This window comes from Dipodomys merriami, unplaced genomic scaffold (assembly GCF_024711535.1).
Source record: "Dipodomys merriami isolate MVZ:Mamm:240054 unplaced genomic scaffold, mDipMer1.0.p SCAF_90, whole genome shotgun sequence".
NCBI lineage: Eukaryota > Metazoa > Chordata > Mammalia > Rodentia > Heteromyidae > Dipodomys > Dipodomys merriami.
In genome coordinates, this window is record NW_027206513.1 from 3585109 (window position 1) to 3610782 (window position 25674).

At 46.0% G+C, this 25674-nt stretch overlaps 1 protein-coding gene across 3 annotated transcripts in view; it reads left to right on the plus strand.

Annotated features, from left to right (window-relative positions):
• Positions 1–20672, plus strand: part of Psd4 (pleckstrin and Sec7 domain containing 4) — a 36767-nt gene extending 16095 nt beyond the window's left edge. For all 3 annotated transcript variants that reach the window (XM_070013283.1, XM_070013284.1, XM_070013282.1), the window contains exons 2-17: positions 3773–4863; positions 5808–5921; positions 6175–6250; positions 6654–7032; positions 9717–9893; positions 10401–10481; positions 10611–10723; positions 11028–11086; positions 11319–11408; positions 12911–12954; positions 13321–13481; positions 16345–16415; positions 16534–16697; positions 17158–17302; positions 17506–17649; positions 19025–20672. In XM_070013283.1, the coding sequence (XP_069869384.1) occupies positions 3943–4863; positions 5808–5921; positions 6175–6250; positions 6654–7032; positions 9717–9893; positions 10401–10481; positions 10611–10723; positions 11028–11086; positions 11319–11408; positions 12911–12954; positions 13321–13481; positions 16345–16415; positions 16534–16697; positions 17158–17302; positions 17506–17649; positions 19025–19282 (2997 nt within the window). In that variant the 5' untranslated portion in view covers positions 3773–3942 and the 3' untranslated portion in view covers positions 19283–20672. The remainder of the gene's footprint in view (positions 1–3772; positions 4864–5807; positions 5922–6174; positions 6251–6653; positions 7033–9716; positions 9894–10400; positions 10482–10610; positions 10724–11027; positions 11087–11318; positions 11409–12910; positions 12955–13320; positions 13482–16344; positions 16416–16533; positions 16698–17157; positions 17303–17505; positions 17650–19024) is intronic.
• Positions 20673–25674: the final 5002 nt, after the last annotated feature.

The window sequence follows — 25674 nt, forward strand, 5'->3', positions numbered from 1 at the left end:
GGCATCTCTATTTGAGACACTGTAAGGTTCTTTGGTAACAGTTGTTACCTTGATGGTAAAAGGAATCTCATGAGCAAGGCTCTAACCTCTGCTTCCTTATTCTAAAACCTAGATTCCACTTTCCAGTCACTCTTCTGCTCCAAGGCTGGGAAGGGTAACCTATCATCAGCTGATAATAAATACCACTTAAGGTTGCTGAACTTTAGCCAAGCTTGAAATAATGAGCCCTGAGGTCTGTCCACTGCTTCCTGGGGCTGTAGGCTATCACAGTACCATCCCCTTTACAGATAAGAAACCATCCAACTTGGAGATTCAAACCCAGCTGTTAGGGTGAAAGGACAGGAAAGAAAGGCCCATCAAGACCACAGATGTTCTGGAACTCTTTGGTGCAAATCACAGCTTCCTCCTCTCCCACTCTGTTTCCTTTATGAGCTTCTGCTTGTTCTAACACAAGGCTCAGGGGACCTCTCTCTCTATGCACATTTACATGAAGACTCCTTCCAGTGTTGTCAATTTTCACAGTGCTCGGGGCCCAGGTTCTGGTCAGGTGTGTATGGCAGGAAGAGGCAGTTGTTTACAGTTAGGGTTAGACAGCTCCCCTTCCAGGGCTATGTCTAAACAAAACAGCAGTCTGGGCTACACAGGGGCAAGGCAGCTCAATTACATTCCTGGGTTGTAAGCAGAAGAAGCCTTTATGCTTTTTCCAAGAAGGAAAATATTTCCAAGAAGGAAGGAAGGCTGCTTGCTCAGTCTGAATGTTTAAAGAGAAGCGGGGTGGGGAGGAGAGAGAGAGACAGATGGACAAACATAGTGCTCTAGAAAGAAAGCTTGCGCTGGCTCTGCAGGAGTCTCCCCAGCTGAGAATATGAGGATTTGGCTGAGTTTAACCAGGAGGCTTATTGGGGTCTTTTTTTGTTGTTGTTGTTTGTTTTTGCTTCTTTGAATACATGGCAGAGCCACAGATTTAAACTGAGCAAAACATAATAGCTTCTGAAGTTCCTCTTAAGAGCCAGACCTAGACCTGGTTCCATTTTTATAGCAAACCAGTAGGGGAGCTTTACACCATCTTATTTCTCTGTTTTACAGATGAGGAACCAGGTGACATTTTTCTCTCGGTAGTAAGGCTGGCCAGATGTAGAGTTGCTTATGAATTTTGTCTTAGAGCTCTAAGCAACATCCTCAGCCCCTTAATATGTTTATTTGCTAAATGTGGCAGCACTACTCCAAAGCCATGTGCTTACTCATGTGGCTTTTGTGGTGGTAGGCCTACCTTCCACCAGGCTGCACTTGAGCTTCTTGAGTCACTTTTTAGTCTTCTAATCCACTGAACTATAGGATATCAATATGCCCCCTAACACTTGGTCTTCTTGAGTCACTTTTTAGTCTTCTAATCCACTGAACTAAGGATATCAATATGCCCCCTAACACTTGGTAGATGGGAGTAGGGATAATGCAGCCAGCCACATGTAGCAGAGACCTAGCAGTGAATGAAAAGCACAGAGAACCTGCCTTCTTGGTACTTATTTCCAGGCAACTAGAATCATCGGGGGAAACACTAAGAATCACACACTAGGATAGGGTTTCTGAAATCAGAATGAGGGATGGACTAGAGTCAGGTTGATTTTAATTGGTTTAAAGAGTCTTGGACTAGTCATACCACATACCTAGCCCTAACAACCACATACTGTCTGTGATCTAAATTGCCTTTCCTTCCCTTATCTGAGGCTCCCCTTCATTTCCTAGCCCCCTTTATTTGCACACCCTTCTGACTCTGTAGGCCGAAACCATCTCTCTTCTCTCTGGTCTCCATAAAGTTTGCTGTAGCTTTACTAATTATTTCCTCTTCTGAAAAAATGTTCAGCAAGGACAATGGATTCCTTCTGGGAAGGTAAGTCTTATATTCAGAGATGTCCAACATAGCCATTGGTCTCTTGCTATGTGGCAGCTTCCTGTTCACATATGTATTTCAAAGAAATACATGTAGAACTCTGATCTTATAAAAAAAAAAATCCAAGACACCCTTCCCATTGGCCCTACCTCTTTTCCCACTGTCTGAATGTGGATTTGTGAAGTAAGTTCTCAGTGAATGTAAGTGAGCTGATATTATTCTGGCAAAATGCTCTGATGCCCACAGGGCATGAGGATAATATTGAGATGCAATATGAGTGGGGCTCAGGGAGGAGGACAGGAGAAAGGACATGCACAGGAGAGGAGCCAGGTAGGCACAGCAGAGGAAAGAGGAGACAGGGGAGGGTGTTCTTATGATCTGAAGTGGGTGGCAGTTGGGTGGAACTGTTTGTCTGTGTTTCATTACCTATTACCCAGGTGCTTCTCTCTCCACTCCTTTCTAGCTTCTAGGTGATTTGCTCTTGCCATTCATTGTCAATGTACTCTAAGGACAGTTTCCTGAGGAAGCCTCAATAGTGGGATGTTTCACCTCCTTACTCTAGAGAGAGTAAGGTAACAGGCTTATTGATGGGGGAAAGGTTGGGATCCAAAAGTTTACTCAAGTAAACTTGTATTTGTTTCCTATCAATTCAACAAACATTTGTGATAGTTTAAATTTTATTTTAGCTCGTCTTCTTGAAGGTTGTAATCCATGGTTAATTGGCTCTGTTGTCTTGGGCCTTTGGCAAAACATTACATCATGGAGAGAACATTTGGCAGAGCAAAACTACCCATCTCATGGCCAAGTAACAAAAGAAAGAAGAACTAGGGTCCCACAGTCTCTTCAACTGTGGACTTCCAGTGGCCTCCCACTAGGCCCTGCCTCTTAAAGTTTCTACCACGTCCTAATGGTGCCAAACTAGTGACTATACCTTAAATACATGAGCCTTTGGGGAACACTCTAGATACAAACTATATAGTATATCCAACGGCCCACTCATACCTTCCCTATTGAAAATACGACTGTCACAGGCCTCTTAACCTAGACAGCAGTGAGGACAGAAATGGGCTGCTGCATACAGAAATAAGGTAGCAGATTGTGACTAAGTCAGAGACTTAGGGGACAAATCCTGTACTCCTCAGCTTGAGGCTGGGAATGTGTGATGAAGAGATGGAACCGTGAATGATAAGAGAAGACCTAACTAAAATAGTTAGAGAACAGTAACAAGACCGATTTCCTCCCCATGCTGTGTGTGGTCTACTCTCCTCCATGGGAAAGAAAGGCTTGAACTCCTTCTGCCATGAAGCTAAGGCTAAGTGGAGAAGCCTTAGCTGCCTTTGCCTGGACCAAATTGCATGGCTGTGTGCAGCTAGGAAGGAACAGGACTGTGCCTTGTGATCTAGCCCTGTGAATGAAATAGGCCTTAGAGGCAAGATGTTCACACAGTAAAACTATGCAGGCCATGCCCTTTCTCTCAGAGTTGCTTATTGCTCCATAAGGATGCTCCATTCTTGCTGCCAGTCTATGTCTCTTTGACCTCCCCCTCCATCCTCCACCATTTTGGATTTCTATTAACTTCAAAAGGCCTGAGATATTTCTGTCTTCTGCTTCTGATACAACCACCCCAGTCTCTACATTCTCCAATAGAAATTCCTAATTCATCCTTTCCAGCTAAGCCATATGAGATGCTTTCAGCAGAGTGTCTTTGGGGCTTATGTTGCCCTGGTGCCAGTCTGAGATTATGGGATCTGAGGGCACATCATAGTCCCTGTGGGCTATGAAGGTAATGCCATAACTCTGACAGGCACTCTAAACATGTCTAACACTTTGGTGCTTCCAGAGGCTAACAGTCCTCTAACCTATATTCACTTTGGGAATTTCCAGGGTAGATGTCAGTTCCCAGTTACCTCCTTGGCTGGTGTTCCTCCTAATCCATGAAATGGGATTGTGAAAACAGACAGTTACCTCCTTGGCTGGTGTTCCTCCTAATCCATGAAATGGGATTGTGAAAACAGACACTCCTAAGGGTCTCCTACCTAGCTTTTGCTCTATGGATGATGGGTGACAACAGACTCTCAGACCAACCTCAGACAGTGGAATTTCTCAACATGTATTTGGGAGATGACCTGCAACTCTGCCCAGGAGCATGTCCGAGGGACACATGTAGCCAACCAGACCCGACTGAACCATGCAGAGAACAAACCTGGACCTTTGACCCTCCTGAATCCACCAGGCATGGTGCTCCTCACAGTGGCTCTGGTGTGGACCCTACACAGTTGGAAAGCTGCTCTTCCCAGGGGGAGCCTGCACACACATCAGCATCACTAGGGACTCTGAGGAGCAGCCAAACTCTGGCATGTCCACGGCAGAGCCAGAGCTCATCCACACAGGTGGTGTTCTGGGCTGGCATCCTGCAGGCCCAGATGTGTGTCCTGGACCTGGAGGAGGAGCTAGAGAAGACTGAAGGGCTCAGGGCTGAGTTGAGATGTTGCATTCCCCCACCCCCTCCAGACTTCTCTGGAAATATAGGTCTGAGCTCTAGCCCACCTGTGGAGGAAGATTTTAGGGATGACAACAGCGAGTCTGAAGGGGAAAACCAAGCCTGGCCAAGGGCAGACATGCCAGGCTCCTCCGTGGAGTGGGGTGCTGAAGAAGAGAGTGTGTTCTTTGATAACCCTCTCTTTCTGGAGAGCCCCTGCTCAGATGCCAGTGTTGCTGGGGAATGCTTTTCCTGGGGGATCACAGATTCCCATACCAACATGAGGACTAGGCCTGACAACCCACAGACTCTGGAGTCTCCAATCCCAGGATGCTCAGGAAGTGAGCCAGATTTGGAGGGCAACACAACTAATTCCAGTGGGCACACCACACCCCCATTTCCTGTGCCTTCCTACAAATCACACCAATTCTGCTGGGCCTCACGAGATGCCACTGAAGGGGATTCCATAGCATCTTCTGGTGAGGAACAAGATGAGGTAAGTTTATTCCAAGAAATCAGCCCAGTGCTGGGGACACTACATGGAGGGCCTTCCTTGGGGGCTATAGGGCTCAGAACACTCTTTTATGATACTAAGACCTTTTGAGATCTGGGATAAGAGTTGTAGAAAATCATGGCCAGTGTAGCTTTCAAAATTATAGGAGACTTTATCTATGCCATGATTTCAACTGAACAAGATGGCAATTAAGTCCACAAATGTCTCCATCTCATATGCATAGAAAGCTTTGGAGAGTAAGAGCTCTTCAATTGCAGGGACTTTCTGGCCACTCTCAGATTCTTCCCCTCTCACCTCTAAGACATTCCCAACTAGAACTTGGCAGAGGCAGCCTAGACTTGACTGCTGCTGCTAACAGATTAGTTTCTATTTCAAGAGTTTTGACCTCTATTTTCTTGAGACATTTCAGCATTTTGATACTTTTAGTTCACCATCTTTCACTTTCTTGTCCAGTGTCAATAGATCAGGATATGTCATGACAATGACAGGAGACTCTTGATATCACCCAGGTATGGGGACAAGTTATGTGAGACAATAGGGAGCATAGTTTTCCCAGAGAGTCCTCTGTTTTAGAGATAAGGGAACTTGGGTGGCTAAGACTGTTACTTTCCAATCTCTCCATTCCCAAAGAACAACGGAGCTACGGGTCCCATAGAGATGTGTTCTCCTAGGACCTTGCTTTAAGAGTCCAGGTCCTGAGATGGAAGTCTGGGAAATTGACAGTTGAAACTCTAAGTTGTCTCTTATTCTCTCACTCAGCCCAGTAGGTCTCAATAACACAGCCTTCCTAGGGTGGATGCTGCTCCAGATGAGGCCATCTGAGTAGCCTGGGAAGAGGAGATGCCTCATAAAGTATGGGAAAGGGCCTGGCAGGCATTCTGTTTTGGTGAAACCTCTCTCTCTACCCCTTGTTATCTCTCTCTCAGGCTTCTTTGGAAGACAAGGTTGGCCCTGCCTCACCTGTAGTATCTTGTGTGGACCAAGTATTGACCCCGGAGACAGGACACATTGGAACTGACATACATCCTGTGCAGCATTGGGCAAGTCCTTTTCCTCTGTGGGCTATACCATATGTATCTGTGAAGGAGGAATACGAACCCATTGATTTCTGTGGGCTCATATCCATTTCTTCTTCTGAACCAAGGTCCTAAACTGGTGTCTATGGATTTGGGGTGTGAGGACAGCAAGGACAGAGGGGCTTCCATATACTCCATATACTCCTTCCTCACTTACCTGCCCCACTCTCCTTTCTGTCTCCTGAGTTTATGGACAGGCATGTACATCTTTGAACAGGTCCCACCCAGCCCTGAGGACTTGCAGTTAGAAGAGGGTCCTTCCTGGCCCCGGGAGCTTCTCTCCAAGGACAGAGGTAAGACCCATTATGAAGTTCTAGGAAATCAGATGGTGGAGCTTTGGGATTCAGAATAGAGATAATTGATTCCTGGGGTTCTTGCATCATATTAGAGACAGAGTTGGAGTTAATTCTTCATCAGTAAGATAGACTTTCCAATAAGATAGACTTTCAAAAAAAAGAGTTAAGTGAAGGAATTTTTGGATCTTAATAGTTCAACAAGAGTCCTGAGTCCTTAGTTACCTTGGGACTAAAGTCCTGGGAGTTTCTGCAGGCCAACTGGCTGCATAGTGTGGGAGAGATCACTACCTGTGGGAGGAGGGGGTGTGCTGCCCAACTCCATACAGAGGGAAATTGCCAGGCAGAAGCCAGTTGTTTTTATACTTCCTGCTCTGGTTTGTTGACTCCTACTTTTCCTCAGGTGAGAAGAATGCTGGTCATCTCCAAGAACCTGTTCCCTGCACTTTGGCCCCTGGTCCCTGGGGGAGCCAAGCCTCTTTGCCAGAACCTAGTGGCCCAGTGTCTGAGGCCAGAGACCTTGGCTCTGGAGCCAGCCCTGTGTCCTCTCAAGAGAGTAGCCCACAGCTTCAGAACCACAGCCCTGGGAATTTTCCCAAGTGGCCACCTGATGCCTTATACCCTTTGCTTCTGGAGATGAATAGGGCAGAGTCAGGCTCCCAGAAGAAAGAAGAGGCAGAAGAGACCCCAGACCCAAAGCAAGAAGTAAAGAGAGAAGACACAACCAGGACTACAAAGGCTGTAGGTGCCCAGCTAAATGTTCATTTGGCTTCCACAGAAGGGTAAGTCTCAAAGTCACTGTCTCGCAGGCCCCTAATTATAATTGCATTTAAGAGTACTCTGGGGTTGGGAATCAGTGACTTAAGCCTGTAATACTAACTACTCAGAAGGCTGGATTGAAGTTCAAAGTTAGCTTGAGCAGGAATGGCTATGAGACTCTTATCTCTGATTCTTATCTCCAATTAACCATCAAAATGCCAGAAGTGGAGCTGTGTCTCAAATGATAGAACATCAGCCTTGAGCAAAAAAGCTAAAGGACAGTGCCCAGGCTCTGAGTTCAAGCTCCAGTACCAGCACACAAAAGAAAGAAAGAGTGAAAGAAAGGAAAAGAGAAAGAGAGAGAGAGGAAGGAAGAAAGGAAGAACGGAAGGAAGAAAGGGAAAAAACTGATTATCAGAAGAAGCATTTTCTCCAGCTCTTCATAAAATCATAGTGATAAATTAATTGAGTTAATTAAGTTAAAATTAAATGAGAAAAATAATGTTCAAATTAATGCAATTTAAGTTTGGACCTAGGGCTGTATGCACATCAGGCAAATGCACTATAGCTAAGTTACATCCCCAATCTTAAAGCAACTTAAATAAAACAAGCAAAAAGAGTACCCTGATTTAAATGAACTGTAAGAAGGTTGAGATTTAACATACTAATACTTATTACAGTCTTCACACTGTATCAAATGGATTTTATGACTAGATACCAATATAGGTTTAAAAACATAAAAACTAAAGGGCAGGATATCATGCACAGGATGTGGGAATTTGAGTGTACAAAAGCAGTATCATAAGAAGTGTCCACAACTGGTCACCACTAGAGGAGGAAGAGGAAGAAGTATTCCGAGATTTGAATCTAGGACCACGTGTGGGCTTCTGAGATAGGAGGTAGAACTAGTTTGTGAGTAAAGATTATAGACTGCTTTGAACTTGAAGTATTAGGAGAAATTCACCATTAAGAGCCCAGTTTCAGAGGGGTGGCTGGTGTCTCACCAAGGGGAAATTTGATTTGGCCTGAGAGATAATCTTGGAGCTTCCAGGAGAATTGTGTAACCTCAAAACTGTGGCCAGAGATAATATGCCAACTGGGAAGCCAACTGTGTCTACCTAAGTGTCTGCTTCTGACAGGATGCTGCTTTAAGACTCCCAGCTTCTGAGAATGCTTTGTTAGAAAAGGGGTTTGATCTGGGGTAGGCTGACTGGATTCATATTGAAAAAAACTAAGAGGATGCTGAGTATGGAAATATATGCTTGTATCCCTTGCAACTTAAGAAGAACATTAGGAGTATCATGGTCTGAGACCATACCAAGGACAAGCATGAGACTCTATCTGAAAAGAAACAAAAAACAAACAAAAAAAATAAAATAAAATAAAAGCCAAAACAATCGAGGGCATGATTCAAATTGTAGAGGCTTTGCCTAGCAAGCATGAGGCCCCAAGTTCAACCACAGTACCATCACCATCACACTGTCCATGGGTGACAGAGACTGAATGTTAGTGCCACAAACCAAATAACTCTATTCCTTACAAATCTGGAAACCATGTTTCCTTGAAGTCATTCAGCAGCTGGTTTTAGTATCTGAAAAATGAGTTTTATTATGCTAGATATTAAAATGAATTCAAGGCATCCAGGTATGGTGACCCATGTCTATAATCCCAGCTCTCAGAAAGGTAAGATAGGAGGATAGCCTTGGTTACATAAAGTTCCAGCAAGGCTAAGCTATATAATGAGATCCTGTCTCAAAAAACCAAACCAAAGCAAAGAAACCAGACCAAAACAGCTTTATTGAAATATAATTCATATGCCATACAAATCAACCACTTAAAGTATATAATTCCATGACACTTTGTATTTACAGTGTCATTTTCCCAAAGTGCTTCCTTCCCTATCTAGACATTGTTAAGGGCTTCCTTCAGTTGGTTATTCAAAGAATTCTCTTAGGTATGACAGTTGTGTCACTTTTATTTCCTACTTTTTGTTTGAGTAGAGTAATCTTTACAGTTCTTCATTGTCAGTGCTTTTCCATGAAATTCCTGGACTTATCCAGCATCACTTTCTGGGAAATCATGAAATCCTATTTTAGGCAAGATTTGTAATTTTACTTTTCAGTTAGTTTCTATCACATTTATCCTGCATTGTGGGATATTTGAGAGCTTCAGGAAGCTGAGAAGTGATCAGGAAAAAGCTGACCCATTCACATTCAGTGAAGAGAGCTGTTGAATGACATCTAGTAAGTGATTAGTCAGAGCCTATTTTCCTATTGTAATGACATTTGCCTTACCTGCTCAACTCCCTAATTGTTGTAACTTAGATAATGAATATTTAAATAACTAGGAAACTCCACACTGTTTGTAAAATTTCAGGAGAAACAGAAGAGATGGGTTGAAGTTGGGCTGAGTGAAATCTGAGTCTCAGTTTTAGCTTCTCTGACTGGTCAGAGGTCTCCAGTCTCCTGTGGTAAGGGCTGCTCTAGATAGGGGAAATGGTACATTACAAAACTCCATTTTAATTCCCCCAAATGTGAGGGTCTGGAGACCAGCTCTTCTCAGCTCAACCATTCAGTGCCCATGAACTCCAGCAATGACCCTGAGTCCTGGGCACTCCTTTTACAATTGAACTGCAAAGATTCTTAATGTAAAACACTGGCATGTCCATTCCAAGTGGGAGTCTGAGAACACCAATGGACTCTTCCAGGCTTCTGGAGAGCCCCGTGCCCCAAGCACAGTTCCCAGAGGAAGGCCTGAGTCAACCAGCTAGAGACAAGTTGTCTAATGGTATCAGGAATGACAAGGAGGCCTGGAACCTGGCCTCACGCCTCTATCACCTGGAAGGTTTCCGGAAGTCTGAAGTGGCTGCCTACCTACAGAAAAAGTAAGGAGCTTAAAGCCTGAATAAAGCTCACAAGGGTGAGGTGGGACAGGGCAGAACTGCAATGGATCTGTACCACTGGCTGCTCCTGTCCTTCCCAGCTCTGTGTCCCCTTTGTCCCCCTCCAGCCCCATCACTGCCTCTTACCCTTGACCTGGCTCTTCCCCATCCCCATCCTTTCCCCCATTCCTTGTGTCTCTACTGCTTTCTTCCAGAATAGGCATGACCTAGTCACCTCTTGAGCACTCTCTGTTCCTCTTAGAGCCTCTGGATCTATTCCTTTTGCTGGCCCCAAACTTTATATAGTCCTTCCCATGCAACACTGGACAAGATACCAGGGCCAGGCCAGACACTGGCTGCCCTCTTGGGGCCTGGGGTCTAGCCAGATTATAGCTTTCTGTTGTTCGGCCCCTGCCACATCAGGCACCATGTGTACAGGCCCTGTAGGCCCCTCTGTATGAGCCCAGCCTGACCCTTCATCCAGTTTTCATCTCCGTTTTCCCATGGCAGCAATGACTTCAGCAGGGCTGTGGCTGAGGAGTACTTGTCCTTCTTCCAGTTTGGAGGCCAGAACCTGGACCAAGCCCTCCGGTAATACCTTTGTGGGGCTGCAGAGGATGAGTGGCTGCAGAGCAGTGGCCCCTGCCAAGGCTGGGGTGTGATTGGCCCTGGGGTCTGTGGGGCATCCCTGTCTGACTCTTTGACTCTGGCCCTTCTCAGGGGCTTCCTCCAGGCCTTGGTGCTCAGCGGTGAGACCCAGGAGCGGGAGCGAATCCTCTACCAATTCTCCAAACGCTTCCACTACTGCAATCCTGGGGCCTTCCCTTCAGTAGGTAGGAGGGGCTTGTCTGGGGATGGTACCAAAGTGTCTTTGTATCTTCTAGGAGTTCACTGGGTGGCAGCTGCTAGGAATGTGTTTGGGCCATAGAGAAATTAGGGAGAGGGAGAGAGAGGGGTCACACAGCCCAGCCAAGTGTGGAAGAAGATACAGAAATCTAGGCTTTCTCTCTCCCTCTCAGGTGTGCTCTCTCTCTCTCTCTCTCTCTCTCTCTCTCTCTCTCTCTCTCTCTCTCTCTCTCTCTCTCTCTCTCTCTCTCTCTCTCTCTCTTACTCTCTCTGTTTCTCTCTCTCTGGCAGATTCCATACACACCTTGACCTGTGCCATCATGCTTCTTAACACAGACCTGCATGGACAGGTAAGAAGGTGGGCTAGTGCCTGTGAATCTGAGGCAGAGGTCAGAATGGGGATTGTGGCATGGAGGATTGGGTGGGGAAGGGGCAGGAGGGGTCAGAAGCTTGGGATGGGCCAGGGCTAGGGCCTTATGGCATGTGGGCTTTGGGAACTGGAGAAGTTCCTGAGTCGCCCCCTAGGGGTATATTCTATAAGGGTGAGGTGCTATAGCTGTTCTGCTTTCTCCATGGCCACAGAACATTGGGAAGAACATGAGCTGCCAGGAATTCATAACCAACCTGAATGGCCTGCAGGATGGTAGTAACTTCCCCAAAGAGTTGCTGAAGGTATGGCTTCCTTGCTAGGACCTGGCCTGGGCTCCATGTTCTGGAGCCTTGGTTCCTGTCTGAAGGAGATTTGGAGCTCAGGCCTGCATCTACTAAAATATGCTTGAGAAGACAGAGTGCCTGTGTAGTCCTGGCTAGCAGCATCAGCAATATCTTGAAATTTGTGAACTGTGAATATTTAGTCCTGGACCTACTAAGCTGCACTGTGAGGCTGGCTGGGTTTCTTCAAATGTTTTATCGTTTATAATTTTTTAACCCTTCAGCCTCTGAGAACTTGAGTTGGTTTATTGGTCATCTGAGAAGATAAAACAGTCAAATTTCATGTAGAGAAAGTCAAGAGGTCAGATGGGAAATGTTCCTAGTCTTGGGGAACTCAAGTCCTCCTGGAGGCATAACTACCCCAATATCAGGATTTAATAGCTGAGCATGGTGGTATATGCATGTAATCCCAGCTATGTAAGAGGTTGAGATAGGATGATGGTTGTCTTTTTAGACCCTGTCTATAAATAACTAAAAGCAAAAATGGAATGGGGTATAGCTCAAGTGTTGGAGTGCTTACCTAGTAAGGCTCTGAATTCAAACCACCAAAACAAACAGAAAAAGAAATAAAAATTTTCAGGTGCTTTGCACCTGTCATGTGCTTCATGAGCAATTATATCACTGGCTCTTTTATATACTTAGTAATGACTTATTGAACTCTTACTACATATCAAATACCTTGCTAGGTGCTTCAGGGGTTAAAAAAGTAAGTAAGATACATCTAGATTAATTATAATTACCATGTTATTTCAAAAATTCTAGCACATTATTTATTTGTTCATTTATCAAACGTTTCTTGCCAGAGTTGTTCAGCCAGGTTCTTTGTCAGATCCCTCAGAACAGGATGGTGTGTGAGTGATTTATGTCTCCTGTTAAAATGACTAGTTCAGCCAGGCACTAGTGGCTCATGCCTGTAATCCTAGGTACTCAGGAGGCTGAGATCTGAGGATTGTGGTTTGAAGCCAGCCCTGGCAGAAACATCCCTGTGAGACTCTTATCTCCAAATAACCATTCAAAAAACAAAAATGGTGCTGTGGTTCAAAGTGGTAGAGTGCTAGTCTTGAGCAAAAGAGCTCAGGGACAGTGCCCAGGCCCTGAGTTCAAGCCCCACAACTGACCAAAAAAATAAAAAAGTCTAGTTCAGGCCTTACTAAGTTTGGGCAGGTCAGAGACTTGGCTGCCTTGATGATCTTTATGTCTCTAACACCCATCACAAGGCCATAATTAACTTCGTTGCATTTTGCTTGGGTGTATGGACAGATGGATTGCTTGCTGGCTGACTGGTTGGGTGGGTGGATGGGTGGATGGGTGGGTGAATGGATAGATTGATGCTTGGCTGCTCAAAGAAAAGGACAACTATAAAGAGGGTAGAGATAAGAGGCCTTACATGTGTTACCTATTAGAATGAATTTAGGCATCACAACCCTGAGGGTGTTCTGCCTACCTGCATGCTTCTATTTCAGACCCTCTACTGGTCTATCCGAAGTGAGAAGCTTGAGTGGACTGTGTAAGTGAGAGCCCTTTTCCTCTCTCTGGCTTTGCCCTTGCCTCGAAGCCTTCCTACCTCTATGACCTACTTGAGAAATGGAGAAGTTCAGGGCCCCAGACAGTACTCCCTTTGGGTGGGTGGAGCCAAAAGTGGGAGATTAGGTCAGTCTTAAGGAAGGTAAAGGAGCCCAGGTAATACTGAAGAAGCTATCAGTGGTAGCAAGGGATTGCTCTGTCAACATTCCAGAATTTGATAAGCTTGCCTTTGGATGAAGATTCTTTTCTAGAGATCTTATCCTGTGTCTTTCTAGTAAGAGATGGTGGGTACTTCCTGGTTGGTAGTTTCTGCCCAATCATTGCTCCAGCCTGGTTCTCTTTCATTCAGGGATGAAGAGGACATAACTGGATCTGAGAAGGCCCGACCACCTCCACCAGCTAACAAGATGAATAACCCTTTCCACCAGCTGGCTCAGGACCCAATAGTACCCACATATAAGCAGGGCATCTTGGCTCGGAAGATGCATCATGATGCTGATGGCAAGAAGAGTGAGTGTTTGCCCAAGATCAGGCTGTTAGGTGTAGAGTGGAGTGGCTCAGTGCAGGGACCACACAGTGGGTGCATGATGATATACAGAGAGATGGCCCATATCTAGCACAGGCAGCTCATGTTCCTCTCGGCATGTCTTGAACAGTGACCAGGTGCAGGGTCCTAGGAAAGTGGGAGATTCAGTATTGAGACTAATCATGCCTCGTTATTTCTGGGCCCCAGGGCCCCTGAAGAAGGCAGAGATTAAACAAGCATATCCATATCTACGATAAAAGGCAAACAGATGGCTGGACTGGGCCAGAGGAAAGAGGAAGATTTTGTTCTAAGGACTAATCCCCTGGGGACAGGGCTAGGGAAGGCTTCTAAGTGAATGGTGGCTTCTGAGTGAAACATGGAGAACAAGGAATAATAGACTTTTCCAGTTTGGCAAAAGGCATCCCTTATAGAGCACAGAGCAAGCAGAATCTGCTAGAAGTATGTGGAAGGGAATAAGGAGGGGTACAAGGGGAAAACTGTCAGGGTCTGTCAGGGTCTGCATTTAGGCCTCATTCCTTATTCAGTTGAAAGCTGTTGAGTAAATCTGCAACCTGACTAGAGCAGTGGTCTCCATTGCTCAATCTAGAATCACAGATTGAATAGGGATACAGTGACTAGAAGAGAAGAAGCATTGGTTGTAAGAAGTCACATGGGCATAAGCATGGACCAAGGGAGGACAGAAAACTGAGCTTTTTGACCAAGAAGCTAGGAACAGGTCTTGTCACACAAGACCAGAGTGTGGAGGTTGGGAGGGAGGACAAAGGTGGAACTTGGTGCTCACATGGGAATGCACAGGGCAGAATACCCCAAGGCTGGGCCCTGAGCTCCTATCCCCCTCTGGATGAGTTCATGGTGTCCAAGTGAAAATGTGTTTGTGCATGAACATGTATGCTCCGAGGTTATGGGCATGTATTTGGAAAGATGCTTTTTGTTTGAATATCCACATTTGTTCTCTGGTATTGTTTGTGAGTCGAATTTCCCACGTGTGGAAACTCTAGATATTTGTGATTGTTTTGTTTTGTGTTAGCATGCTGTGTGTTTATTTTCATCCTGATGAGGAACTGGAGATGGTGACTGTGGAGACACACTTGTGGGTGCCTAAGTGTGTCTGGATGTGGGTATCATCACCCACTTAAAAAGTTATTGTAAAGGTGGGGCTGGGAAGGTGGCTCAGTGGTAGAGTGCTTGCCTTGCATGCATGAGGCCCTGGGTTCGATTCCTCAGCACCACATAAGCAAACAGAAAAAAGCTAGAAGTGGCGCTGTGGCTCAAGTGGTAGAGCACTAGCCTTGAGCTGAAGAGCTGAGGGACAGCGCCCAGGCCCAGAGTTCAGGCCCCATGACCAGAACCCCCCCCCAAAAAAAGTTATTTTAAAGGTGATATACAGAGGGCTTGCAGTTACATAAGTAAGGTAATGAGTACCTTTCTTTTTGAGTACATTGCGTACATTTGAGCACATTGAGTACATTTCATTTTCTTCCCCTCCCCCCAACTTCCCTTCCCCCTAAGTTATAAAGTTCATTTTTAGCATAGTGTCTAGTGAGTATCAACTGTTGGATTGGTTCATCCTTTGTCCCATCGTTTCTGTGATTCCCTCTCCCCTCCCCAAATTAGATAAACTTATATACAAGACAAAGGGTACAGAAATAAAAAACAGTGACAACAGAGAATAAACCAAAGGAAAAAAAAGAAAGAAAGAAAAAAGAAAGAACTGCAAATATTACACTGAAAACCTCTTGTTTCCATTTCTTGGAGTTCATTTTGATAAGCATCATTTTATATGGTCTTATGTACATAGCTATTGAGCTATTGTGATCCTCTGCTAAGAATATCCTAGACATATTCTATTTATTACAAATGAAGGAAACCTTGCAGTCTATGTTTCTTTGTGTCTGGCTTATTTTGCTTAATAGATTTCCCCCCCAAGACTTTCCATTTCCTTATGAATGAGGATATATCATTCTCTCTGATGGAAGCATAGAATTCCATTGTGTATATATACCACATCTTCTTGATCTATTCATCTACTGAGGGGCACCTGGGTTGGTTCCATATCTTAGCTATGGTAAATAATTCTGCAATGAACATGGTTATACAGGTAGTTCTGACGTGGCCTTATTTGTGGTCATTTGGGTAAATGCCCAGAAGTGGGATTGCTGGGTCATAGGGGAGCTCTATGTGGAGTCTTTTGAGGAATCTCCATACTGCTTTCCAGAGTGGTTGAACAAGTTTACATTTCCCTCAACAAGGTAGTAGCATTCCCTTTGGCAACATCTCCCCTTCCCCAGCATCTGTTATTATTAGTTTTCTTGATAATGGCTATTCTAACCCGAGTAAAGTGGAATCTCAATGTTGTTTGATTTGCATTTCTTTTATGGCCAGAGATGTTGAACATTTCATTTGTGTCTATTGGCCATTCTTATTTCTTCTTTGGAGAAATCTCTCTAAGTCTTTAGCCCACTTATTAATGGTTTTTTTTGAGGGTTTGTTATTGGGGATTTACTTTTTTGAGCTTTAAGTATATTTTAGATATGAGGCCCCTGTCTGATGCATAGCTAGTAAAAAAATCTCTCAGTCAGTGGGCTTCCTATATACCTTGCTAACCATGTCCTTTGTAGTTTAATGCAATCCCATTTAGCCAGCCATTCTTTGGCTTGTTGCAGTTCTGGATCTTTACTTAGGAAGTTTCGACCTGTGCCAAGGCTCCCTGTGTTTCCCCTATCCCTTCCTGTAATATTTTCAGGGTATCTGATCCTTTCATTGAGTTCTTTGACACATTTGGAATTGATTCTCCACCATCCACTTTTATGTCTGTTCCTGCAACAGCACCCTGGGGCAAGCGTGGCTGGAAGATGTTCCACACCTTACTTCGAGGGATGGTTCTGTACTTTCTTAAGGTAGGGAGTCAAACAGCCCTGACAGGCAGCCTCAGGGATAGGGAGAACCCCAGAACTGTTGGGAGGAGGGTGGGCAGCTGATGATAACTCTTCTCTGGGCCCCTGTGTCCTGTGGCAGGGAGAAGACCAGTGCCTCAAAGGGGAGAGTTTGATGGGACAGATGGTGGATGAGCCTGTAGGAGTTCACCACTCCCTGGCCAGTCCAGCCACACACTACACCAAGAAGCCACATGTTTTCCAGCTTCGGACTGCTGACTGGCGCCTCTACCTCTTTCAGGCACCGTAAGTACCTAGGGTGGGAGAAAGTGGCAAGGTCTCCTTTCCCTTGGTTTTCCCATCTTCCGAACCCTCCCCATACCTGTCAGTTGACCCTGGCCTCAGTGGAAGCTACCATGTTGACCAGGGAACTTTAGATGCTGAGGAGTATGAAGGGAAAGATCCTAGGGATGCCCAGTTCTCAGTCCATCAGCCTTATCTGGCTATGTCTAGTCCAGTCTCAGGTCTGAATAGAGGATTCTAGGAAGTCACTAAAATGGATAATTTCTGACATTTGATATCAATCTGTATTCTTCCTGGATTTTCTCCTTCATATAAACATCTGGGCAACTCTCTGGCTAGTGGCAGGGCTTCTGGTTTGGAAGACTGCATCCTGTGGGGCAGGAGGTGAGGGTCTGAGCAGGACAGGGTGGGGGAGGGCAGGTATCAGGATCAACTCCTTGGAGACCTTTGACTTTGCCCGCAGCACTGCCAAGGAAATGGCTTCCTGGATTTCCCGTATCAACCTGGCCGCAGCCATGCACTCCTCCCCGCCCTTCCCGGCAGCGGTGGGCTCCCAGCGCCGATTCGTGAGGCCTATCCTGCCGGTCAGCCCGGCCCAGAGCTCCCTGGTATGGCCTCCGCGATAAGTGCCCAAGGGGAGGGGACTTGAAGGGGAGGGGCTGAGCTCCTGGGTCAAGAAAGCTGGGGGAGCTGCACTCCTGTTCACGGAAGCCAGGAATAGGATGGCACACCTGGGCGCAGAGAGTGCGAAAGCCGAGGAGTAGGGAGAAGGATTTAGGACAGCATCCTCCCCCCCACCCCCACCTCCTAGGAGGAACAGCATCGCTCCCACGAGAACTGCCTGGACGCGGCCTCGGACGACCTCCTGGATCTGCAGAGAAACTTACCAGACGGGCGGGGCCGTAGCCGCGAGCTGGAGGAGTACCGCTTGCGGAAGGAGTACCTGGAGTACGAGGTGAGCTGCTGCCCTCTGCTGTCAGGACATTCCTCCTGGCCTCCCGACCCGCCGCCACCCTGGCCTGGCTGCCTCCATCCCGCCCTAGCTCCTTCCACCCTGCGCTGGAGATCTGTGCTTACACCTGCACACTTCCAGCCGGCCCGCACAAAAGGAGTGGCCCCTTCACTTTCTGTCTCTGGAGCAGCCCTCCCCTTCCCCACCCTCGCCCGCAGCAGTGTATTTGACTATTCCTAAATTGAAGACAAAAAACTAGACTATAGCTACCTACCAATAGGGCTTTTTTACTTGCATGGACTAGCTCATTTAATTAACAACTTTGAAGTGGATATTATTATTTATAAGGAATCTCTGAGACAGCTCATTGATTTATTTATTTAGGGAAATTGAGATATATTTCTCTGATAAGTTTATCTGCTCCTCCAGTGACATATGATCTCAACCAAGGTATACCTTTATTAGCTCTCTAGCTGATTCCAAAATGCATTTTTCTAATCTGCCCCTCCTCCCTCCCATTCACACATTCCAGTTAGGCTTCATTACAGGAGGCTGACACTTTGTGCCAGCATCAAGGGTCACGAGTGTTAGAGGCCATCCAGAGGCCAAGGCTGGGAAGAAGATGTCACCATCACCTTCTGCCTGTGCCTTCCTGGCTTCCATGAAGCTTACCTCCTTCCTGGGTTGTTTTCATCATCCCTGCCCAGCCCTTTTGGCTTATTGGTTGTTTACATGGCAACAACAGAGACCACCCTGCTTCTCAGAGGCCACAGATAAAAGGATTCAACTACTTCCCAGCTGGGACCTTCAGCACAGACCCTATACCACTCACTCCCCTGCTTGGCCACACTTCCTTTTCCATGAATTAGAGATGTGATTTGTATCCAGCTGTCCTCCCGGGGCTGGGATGAGTATCCAGTGGGACTAAGAATGGAGAATCACTTGTCGATCTGGGGATCCTATCACTGCTAGTTACAGAGGCCCCTGGAGGATTAAGCAGATGAGGGCACTTAGCATCATGTTGTACAGATGCCAGTTGTTAAAGTGCTATTCAGCTCCAGATGTGAGCTGCTTGAATGTAGGGCTGTACTGATCCCAGGCACACTGTGTCTTGGAGTTGCAACATGATCTCAAGATGTTAGTTACAGGTATTAGTTAATATCAGAACAGCCAGACTGGGCTGATATTAGTAGAGCATGCCTTTAAATCATATTATCAGAAGTGTGCTCTGAAATCTAGTTACTTAAGCACTGTGAACTCCGTTGGTGTAGTATTTTCTCATAGCTTCAGACACTGAGATCTGCCTCTCACCCTCCAGCCTCTTCTTCACCTAGAGTTAGAATGGTACTTATAAAGTGGGCCTACCTATTTGTTACAGAAAACCCGCTATGAGACATATGTGCAGCTGCTGGTGGCCCGTCTGCATTGCCCTTCTGGAGACCTGGCCCTGTGGGAAGAGCAGCTGGGGAAGGAAGCTGGAGGCACTTGGACACCTAAGCCCAGCCTTAAGAAGTCCCACTCAAGCCCATCCCTGCACCAGGATGAAGCCCCTACCACAGCCAAAGTGAAGCGCAATATCTCAGAGCGCAGAACTTACCGGAAGATCATCCCCAAGCGGAACCGCAATCAGCTGTGAAGCCATGGCACATCAGAGACACTAGCCTCTGCTCTGGGGTGAATCTGGGATGAACCCCTGAAAAGTAGCCTATTTTTCCACTGGGTGAGGGATGAGACACCTCTTGTCTGCAGAAGGACAATGTTCATTTCTCTGTTGTCTAGCTCTGGAACTTCCTGAAGACTACTGTACCTGCTTTTATCCTCCCACCCCAATATCATTTTCTTCTCTGTCTCCTGACTACTCTTGAGAGAACAGGGAAGCCAAATGAGGACTCTGCTCCACTCCCAAAGTTCATCTCATGGCTTCTCTTTCACCCAGAACCCAGAACAGCCTCATTTCCTATTAGCTTTTGGGAAAGGGTTTGGGAAACTCTAACCAGGAATGCCATAGTCTTGAGGTCTGTTTCACCCTGATAACGAGGTGATCTGCCAGTAGATGCCCCAGGAGAACAGAGAAGAGTCTTGGGAGATAGCAACTAGTGCCTATAGCCCAGGGAACAGGGTTGTTTAGGCCCTTCCTACTGAGGGGACATCCTTCTGGAAGGAACTTGGACGGATTTAAAGGGCTCAGGGGGGTCCTGGGGCTCCGAGCCTTTTCCTCTGCTAGTCCCTTTTCCTCCACAGACATTCATGCACTGGGGAAGATGAGAGAGCCTGATGGACAATTGCCCATCAACTGTGCAGCATGTCAGTGGTGTGAGCCAGGAGCTGATGGAGTCCATGGAGCTCTGGAGAAAAAGGAGCCTTTGTTTCCCAGAACAGGGATAGTGGTTCTCTTGGTGCAGGCCTCTAGCAAAGAGAGAGATGGTGATGGTTCTCTTGGGGGATGCCTAGCAGGAGCCACAATTGAGTGTAGTATGTGAGGGATAGATTGAGGTTGGAGTCCAGGATCCTCAGCTACGCTTAAGAGTCTCCTCCATACACCCCTTCTTCTACAGCCCTTAAAACTGCATTCCTCAGGGGTGCCAGGACCCCTTTTCTGCCTCTGAGTCAACTCTTAGTTCTTTGCTGCCCTGCCCTGGGAAATGCCTTTGTCCTGCACTATGGCTGCCTCCCAGCAGAGCTTGTTCTCTAGAGGAGGTTTTGGAAACTTAGGGCCTCAGGATCTGCCTATGGAAAGGAGGCTGGGCTGGTGAGAGCAGCCACCATTGTCTCTGTTCAGCCAAGTGTGCAAGTAGGCTGTCTGCCAAGTGGAGGCCTCTGTTGCCTGTCCACTGCTTTCTGGCTGATTCACTGCCTCTCCTGCCTTCCTCTCAGGCCATCCCCCTCCCCTCTGATGATGCTTGTAACCAGGACTGGTTTACAAAATGGACTGGCCCTTGGGGGCCAGATGGCTGGGGTAAGTGTGGCCAAATTTCTGGCCATGAATCCAATGAGTGTTCAATAAATACAAACCACCAAAGAAAGAAGTGTACATTTGTGTGTGAGGGAGGGAGAGAGAGTCAGACAGATGGGGCTACCTGCAGTGTGGCAGGCCACATCCCTCTTTACCTCCCAGTGGCAGCATGTCTATGTATGTATGTAGAATGTTCTGTGTCTGGGTGATCATGTATATGGTAGAATTATAGGCTACCAATGCTGTAAGGGGCCTCAGAAACATTTTCACCCACTTCATTCATTTATTCATTCCATATGTACTTTAAGACACTTTATTTTGGCCAGTACTAGGGAATCCAAAATGAATTAAACACATTTCTGACTCTGTAAATTAGCAATCTTGTCCATTGTCCCCAGCTGCCACTATAGAGGTACATTTTATCTTGCTGGGGAAGCACACCAAAAAATAAATCCCACGTTCCTTCCTCCTAACCAGGGATTCTGACTCAGGCCAGAGTGGGTAGATATTTAAATCTCCTTGGATAAGAAGTGTAAGTAGTATTTAACAACCACACAAGAATTTGTCTCATTTTGTTGAGGTGGAAACTTAGCATCAGATGGACATGACACAGTCCAGAGCTGATGCTTGTAAATTGCGCAACATTTAGTGTGTTCTTCAACCTTATTGAACATATGACCTTATTCCTATCACCAGAATCAAAAGTAGAGGTGTGTGTGATGTTTCTTTTATTTATTTTTCTTTTTTTATTGTAAAGGTGATGTATGAGCAATGTTTGAATCCAAGAGATTGTGACTGCCTGGTTTCACAGTTAACAGTGCCTGGCCACTTCACCTTTCACTTAAGCCAGAAGAATCTAGGAAGGTAGACTGGTTTGTTGAGTTGCAGTTCTAACATATGGCCACTTGGGGGTGGGCATGCATTTCCCTAACTGCTCAGATTTGTGGTTGCAGAGCTGTGCTAAGTAGCAGAAAGTCTGTACCCTTAAAAACCTTTCTCTTCCCCAAACCAATAATACTCCAGGCCAGGGCTTCTCCTGTCTGTGAAACCTGTCCCAAGAAAAGCTGTGGGATGCTGACATCCTTCTGAGAGCAAGAGGTCTCTGCATTGTTCTTAGTGACCAGGAAAGTGAAAGCTGTGTCAATTTTCAGTCCCAATTCTAAGGGTGGAACTGATCAGGCCACTGAAGCCTATGTCTGACCTTGTTTCCTCCTACTATCTTTTCCCACTTGTGCACTAGGTTGGTCCTTTGAGGAGAGGGTCTGGTGATTAACCCAGGTTCCATAAGTGGGCTCAAGTTTGGCTCTTTTCCATCTGTGGAGCCTGATTTCTTGAGTGCTCCAAGGAACACTCTCCTGGTCTCCTGGTCTCTGTTGGTCTTTTTTCAGATGGCTTTCTGTGGAGGGTGCATTTGTTGTTTTCTAAACATCTCAAAAGATATATGATCAGTATAGCTTAAGGCCTGAACTCTCTCCTTTGGGGGCCCAGAGTCTCTGCAATTGCAGACAGAGAAGTGACAAACTTAGGACTTGGGGAGACTATCTAGGAATTTCTGACAGGATTAGATAAATAAGGGTAATGGATAGAGTCAAACTATGGCCAAGAAATGAGGTATATTATTTTACAACTTTATTTAAATTAAAAATATTTCAAAATCTTAAAAAAAAACTTAGAAGGGAAACTTAAAAGGAACAATAACTTGGATCAGCCAGGAACAAGGTCAAGAACAGCCCTAGGATAACCTACCTGTTCCTTTTGCTTGGCCCTCCTGCCCTACCCACATGAACGCTCACAGGTATTTAAGTGTTTCTTGTTTGGCCACTGTCTTCCTAATGGCTTCTCTTCTCCTTCCTTTGCCAATACCTTCACCCTTTGCCTCCAGCTTTTCTGGATGTTTGTACTCTTGACATCTGACATCTGCTCCCTGACTCTTCTCTTTCCCAAAGGAAGAAGTGCACATTTGTAGCTGACTGTCCCCCTAACTTCACACGGTGCTCTCTCCAGCCTACCCTGGACCTCTCTCCCTCAGGGGGCCTATTAGGAGTCTTTGAGCCTACCCTCCCATTATCTTGCCTGTGCCTAGAAAATAATTTCTAGTATCACCAACCTTAGGAAAAGGAAAAATCAAAACCTTCATTAAACCCTGTTTCTTCCTGGCTGAGACCTATGCTCCTCATCTCTGTGGTGCCTTACAAAATGGCTATTCCTCACTGTTTCTTCCTTACCTACCCTTATTTCTACCTGGCTCCAATTCACATCTTACGAATGGGTTTCCACTCTACCTCTCCCTGAAATGCCATCCTCAAGGAGCACCAATGACCTTTAGTCCACTATTTCTCCAATCCTCATCTCCCCTTACTTCCAAGTAACTATTGGCTTTCCTTGGCCATGTTACCCATCTGACCCTGAATGGAGGCCTAGACTAACCTATCCTTTTTGTCTAGCCTAGGTTTGGGCTGTTTTGAGTTGGTTTCCACATGCACATGTTTTAGTTGTCTGACCTCAGGCCTGTTACCGAGCTTCTCACACTTCTGTTTGCTTCTCTACAAAATGAGTATAATAACACTGCTTACCACACACAGCCTCAAGAAGAAGAAGAGTGTGCACGTAAACACCTCAGAACAATGCTTGGCACAGAAGAAAGTCCTGGAAAGTTAACTATTAGCACATAGCTTTGCTGGGCCAACTCACATATTACCACCCTTTCTTCTCTAGGTTCTGATTTAGGTCTTGCTTTAAACAAGCCATCCTATTTTGAGTAGATTTTTGCATTTGGCTTTCTCTCTGTTTGGAGGTTGCAGTTACAAATTTCAGCTCAGATGGCCCCAGCAGGAAAGGACATTGATTATTTTCAGTAACTGGATAATCTGAATCCATATTAGGAACGCAAGTAAAGTTCAGTATGTACCTCATTCTTTTCTTTTTTTTGGGGGGGGGTCCAGTCATGGGGCCTGAACTCTGGGCCTAGGTGCTGTCCCTCAGCTCTAAAGCTCAAGGCTAGCACTCTACCACTTGAGCCACAGCGCCACTTCCAGGGCCTCAGGCATGCAAGGCAAGCACTCTACCACTGAGCCACCTTCCCAGCCCCCTCATTGTTTTCTGAATTTCTGGGATTCCATTCCAAATTTAAACTCAGAAGCACTCTTCATGGTACCAAGATGGCCACAGTAACTCCCAAGATCTTTCTTGGTGCAAATCTAGGAGACAGATAATATACGCTTTTGGCAATTTCAATTCAGACCCAGAGATTCCTTGAGTTATCTGTCTTGGGGCATATGCCAATATCTGAGCCAATCGCATTAATAAAGTCCAGGTGGAATATGAATTCCACCTTAGAAGATGGCAGGAGTATGGCCAATACCACCCAAAGAACAAGGAACTTGCACCATCTATGAGAAACTGTGGTTTTTTATACTGTCAGGTTAGGAAGAATGGAAAATAGGTGAAAACCAACTAATACCCAGATGTCACTTCCTCTGTGAAGTTTACTTTGAGTGATCTCCTCCCGTGACTTTCTGCATCCCCAAATCTCCTCTCCTTTCCTTACCTCCTTCCTTCTTCTCTCTCTATTTCTCTCTTGCTCTCTCTGCCTGCCTGCCTGCGTGTGCACGCGTGCACATGCGCATGTGTATGTGCGTGTGTGTGTGTGCGTGTGTGTGTTTCTCTCTGCTCCCGAGAGCATAAACCTTCCAAGAGCAGGGCCAAAGAATGGCATCTCAAGACTACCATCCCCACCCCAAATCTCCAGGTCTTCTTCCTCACTTCTTTCCTTTCTTTTCTTTCTCCTCCTCCTCCTCCTCCTCCTCCTCCTCCTCCTCCTCCTCCTGCTCCTCCTCCTCCTCCTCCTCCTCCTCCTCCTCCTCCTCCTCCTCCTCCTCCTCCTCCTCCTCCTTTCTTCTTTGTTGTTGGTTGTGGGCTTGAACTCTGGGTCTGGGTACTGTCCCTGAGCTCTTCACTCAAGGCAAGTGCTCTACCACTTGAGCCACAGCACCATTTCCAGTTTTCTGGTAGTTAATTGGAGATAAGAGTCTCTTTCCTGCCTGAGCTGGCTTTGAATTGCGATCCTCAGATATCAGCCTCCTGAGTAACTAGGATTACTAGTACTAGGATTACAGTGCCCAACTACCTCTCCTTTCTTAATTTTTTTTGTCTTTCCTTTATTTATCTCTCTTGCTCCTCCTAAACCCTAAATTCATTTCTTCGTAGGTGCAGCCTCTGAAGTCTTTCTTGGCTGGGTTCACTGAGGGCCTTTCAGGACAGCTTCAGGGAGCACTTTTCAAAAAGGAAACATTTAGCTCCAATCTGAATTTCAGACCTGAGTTGTGACTGTCTGCAAGATATGGTGCTTCTATAAATCTCTCTGGAACTGTAAGGTTCTGAACAGGTGTTACCTGTTACCTGTAAGACAGCTGAGTGTTGTGTCCCCAGACTCATCCTCTCTTGACTTCCTATTTTTTTGAATGAATCTGTGGTGCTTTCTGCATTACTTTGAAAGATAACTTACCAGAACCCCTAAGGACATTCAACCCAGTGTTCACCTTTGGTACAAGGTTAGAAGCTTCAGCTTTTTGATCTCTCTGCACCTATCTGTGATGAGTCACTGGATTGGGAGAAGTAAATGGACAGAGACAAGACTTCTTCCTCATTCAGGATTTGCAGAGCAGTCTTGTGCTTATCTTTCAGCCCTTCTGCCCATATGAACTCACTTTTTGGCTTTGAGTTGGACTAAGATTGGCATTAGTTTTGCCTCTGAGACTCTGGTCATGTAAAACTCAAGCATATGACTTCTGGTCATGTGCTAAATTTGTGGTTCAAACCCCACCGGGATAAAAGACCTGATGTGATCTAGAGGTATGGGTCCATTCCTACTGCTGGTAAAGAATTAAGAGGCAGAGCAGTTGTGAAGTATAGTAAAACAGAAGGTTATTGAAAGGGAAAGCAGACTGAGGAGAGAGGTCCCAGAGCTGGGGGGCCATTGCAGTCTTCTTAGAGGGCAATTCTTACAATATGGGGGCTCCTCCTATAACTCCTTTTCTGGGCTGTGCACTGATTTTCTGATAGCTTGTGAATGCACC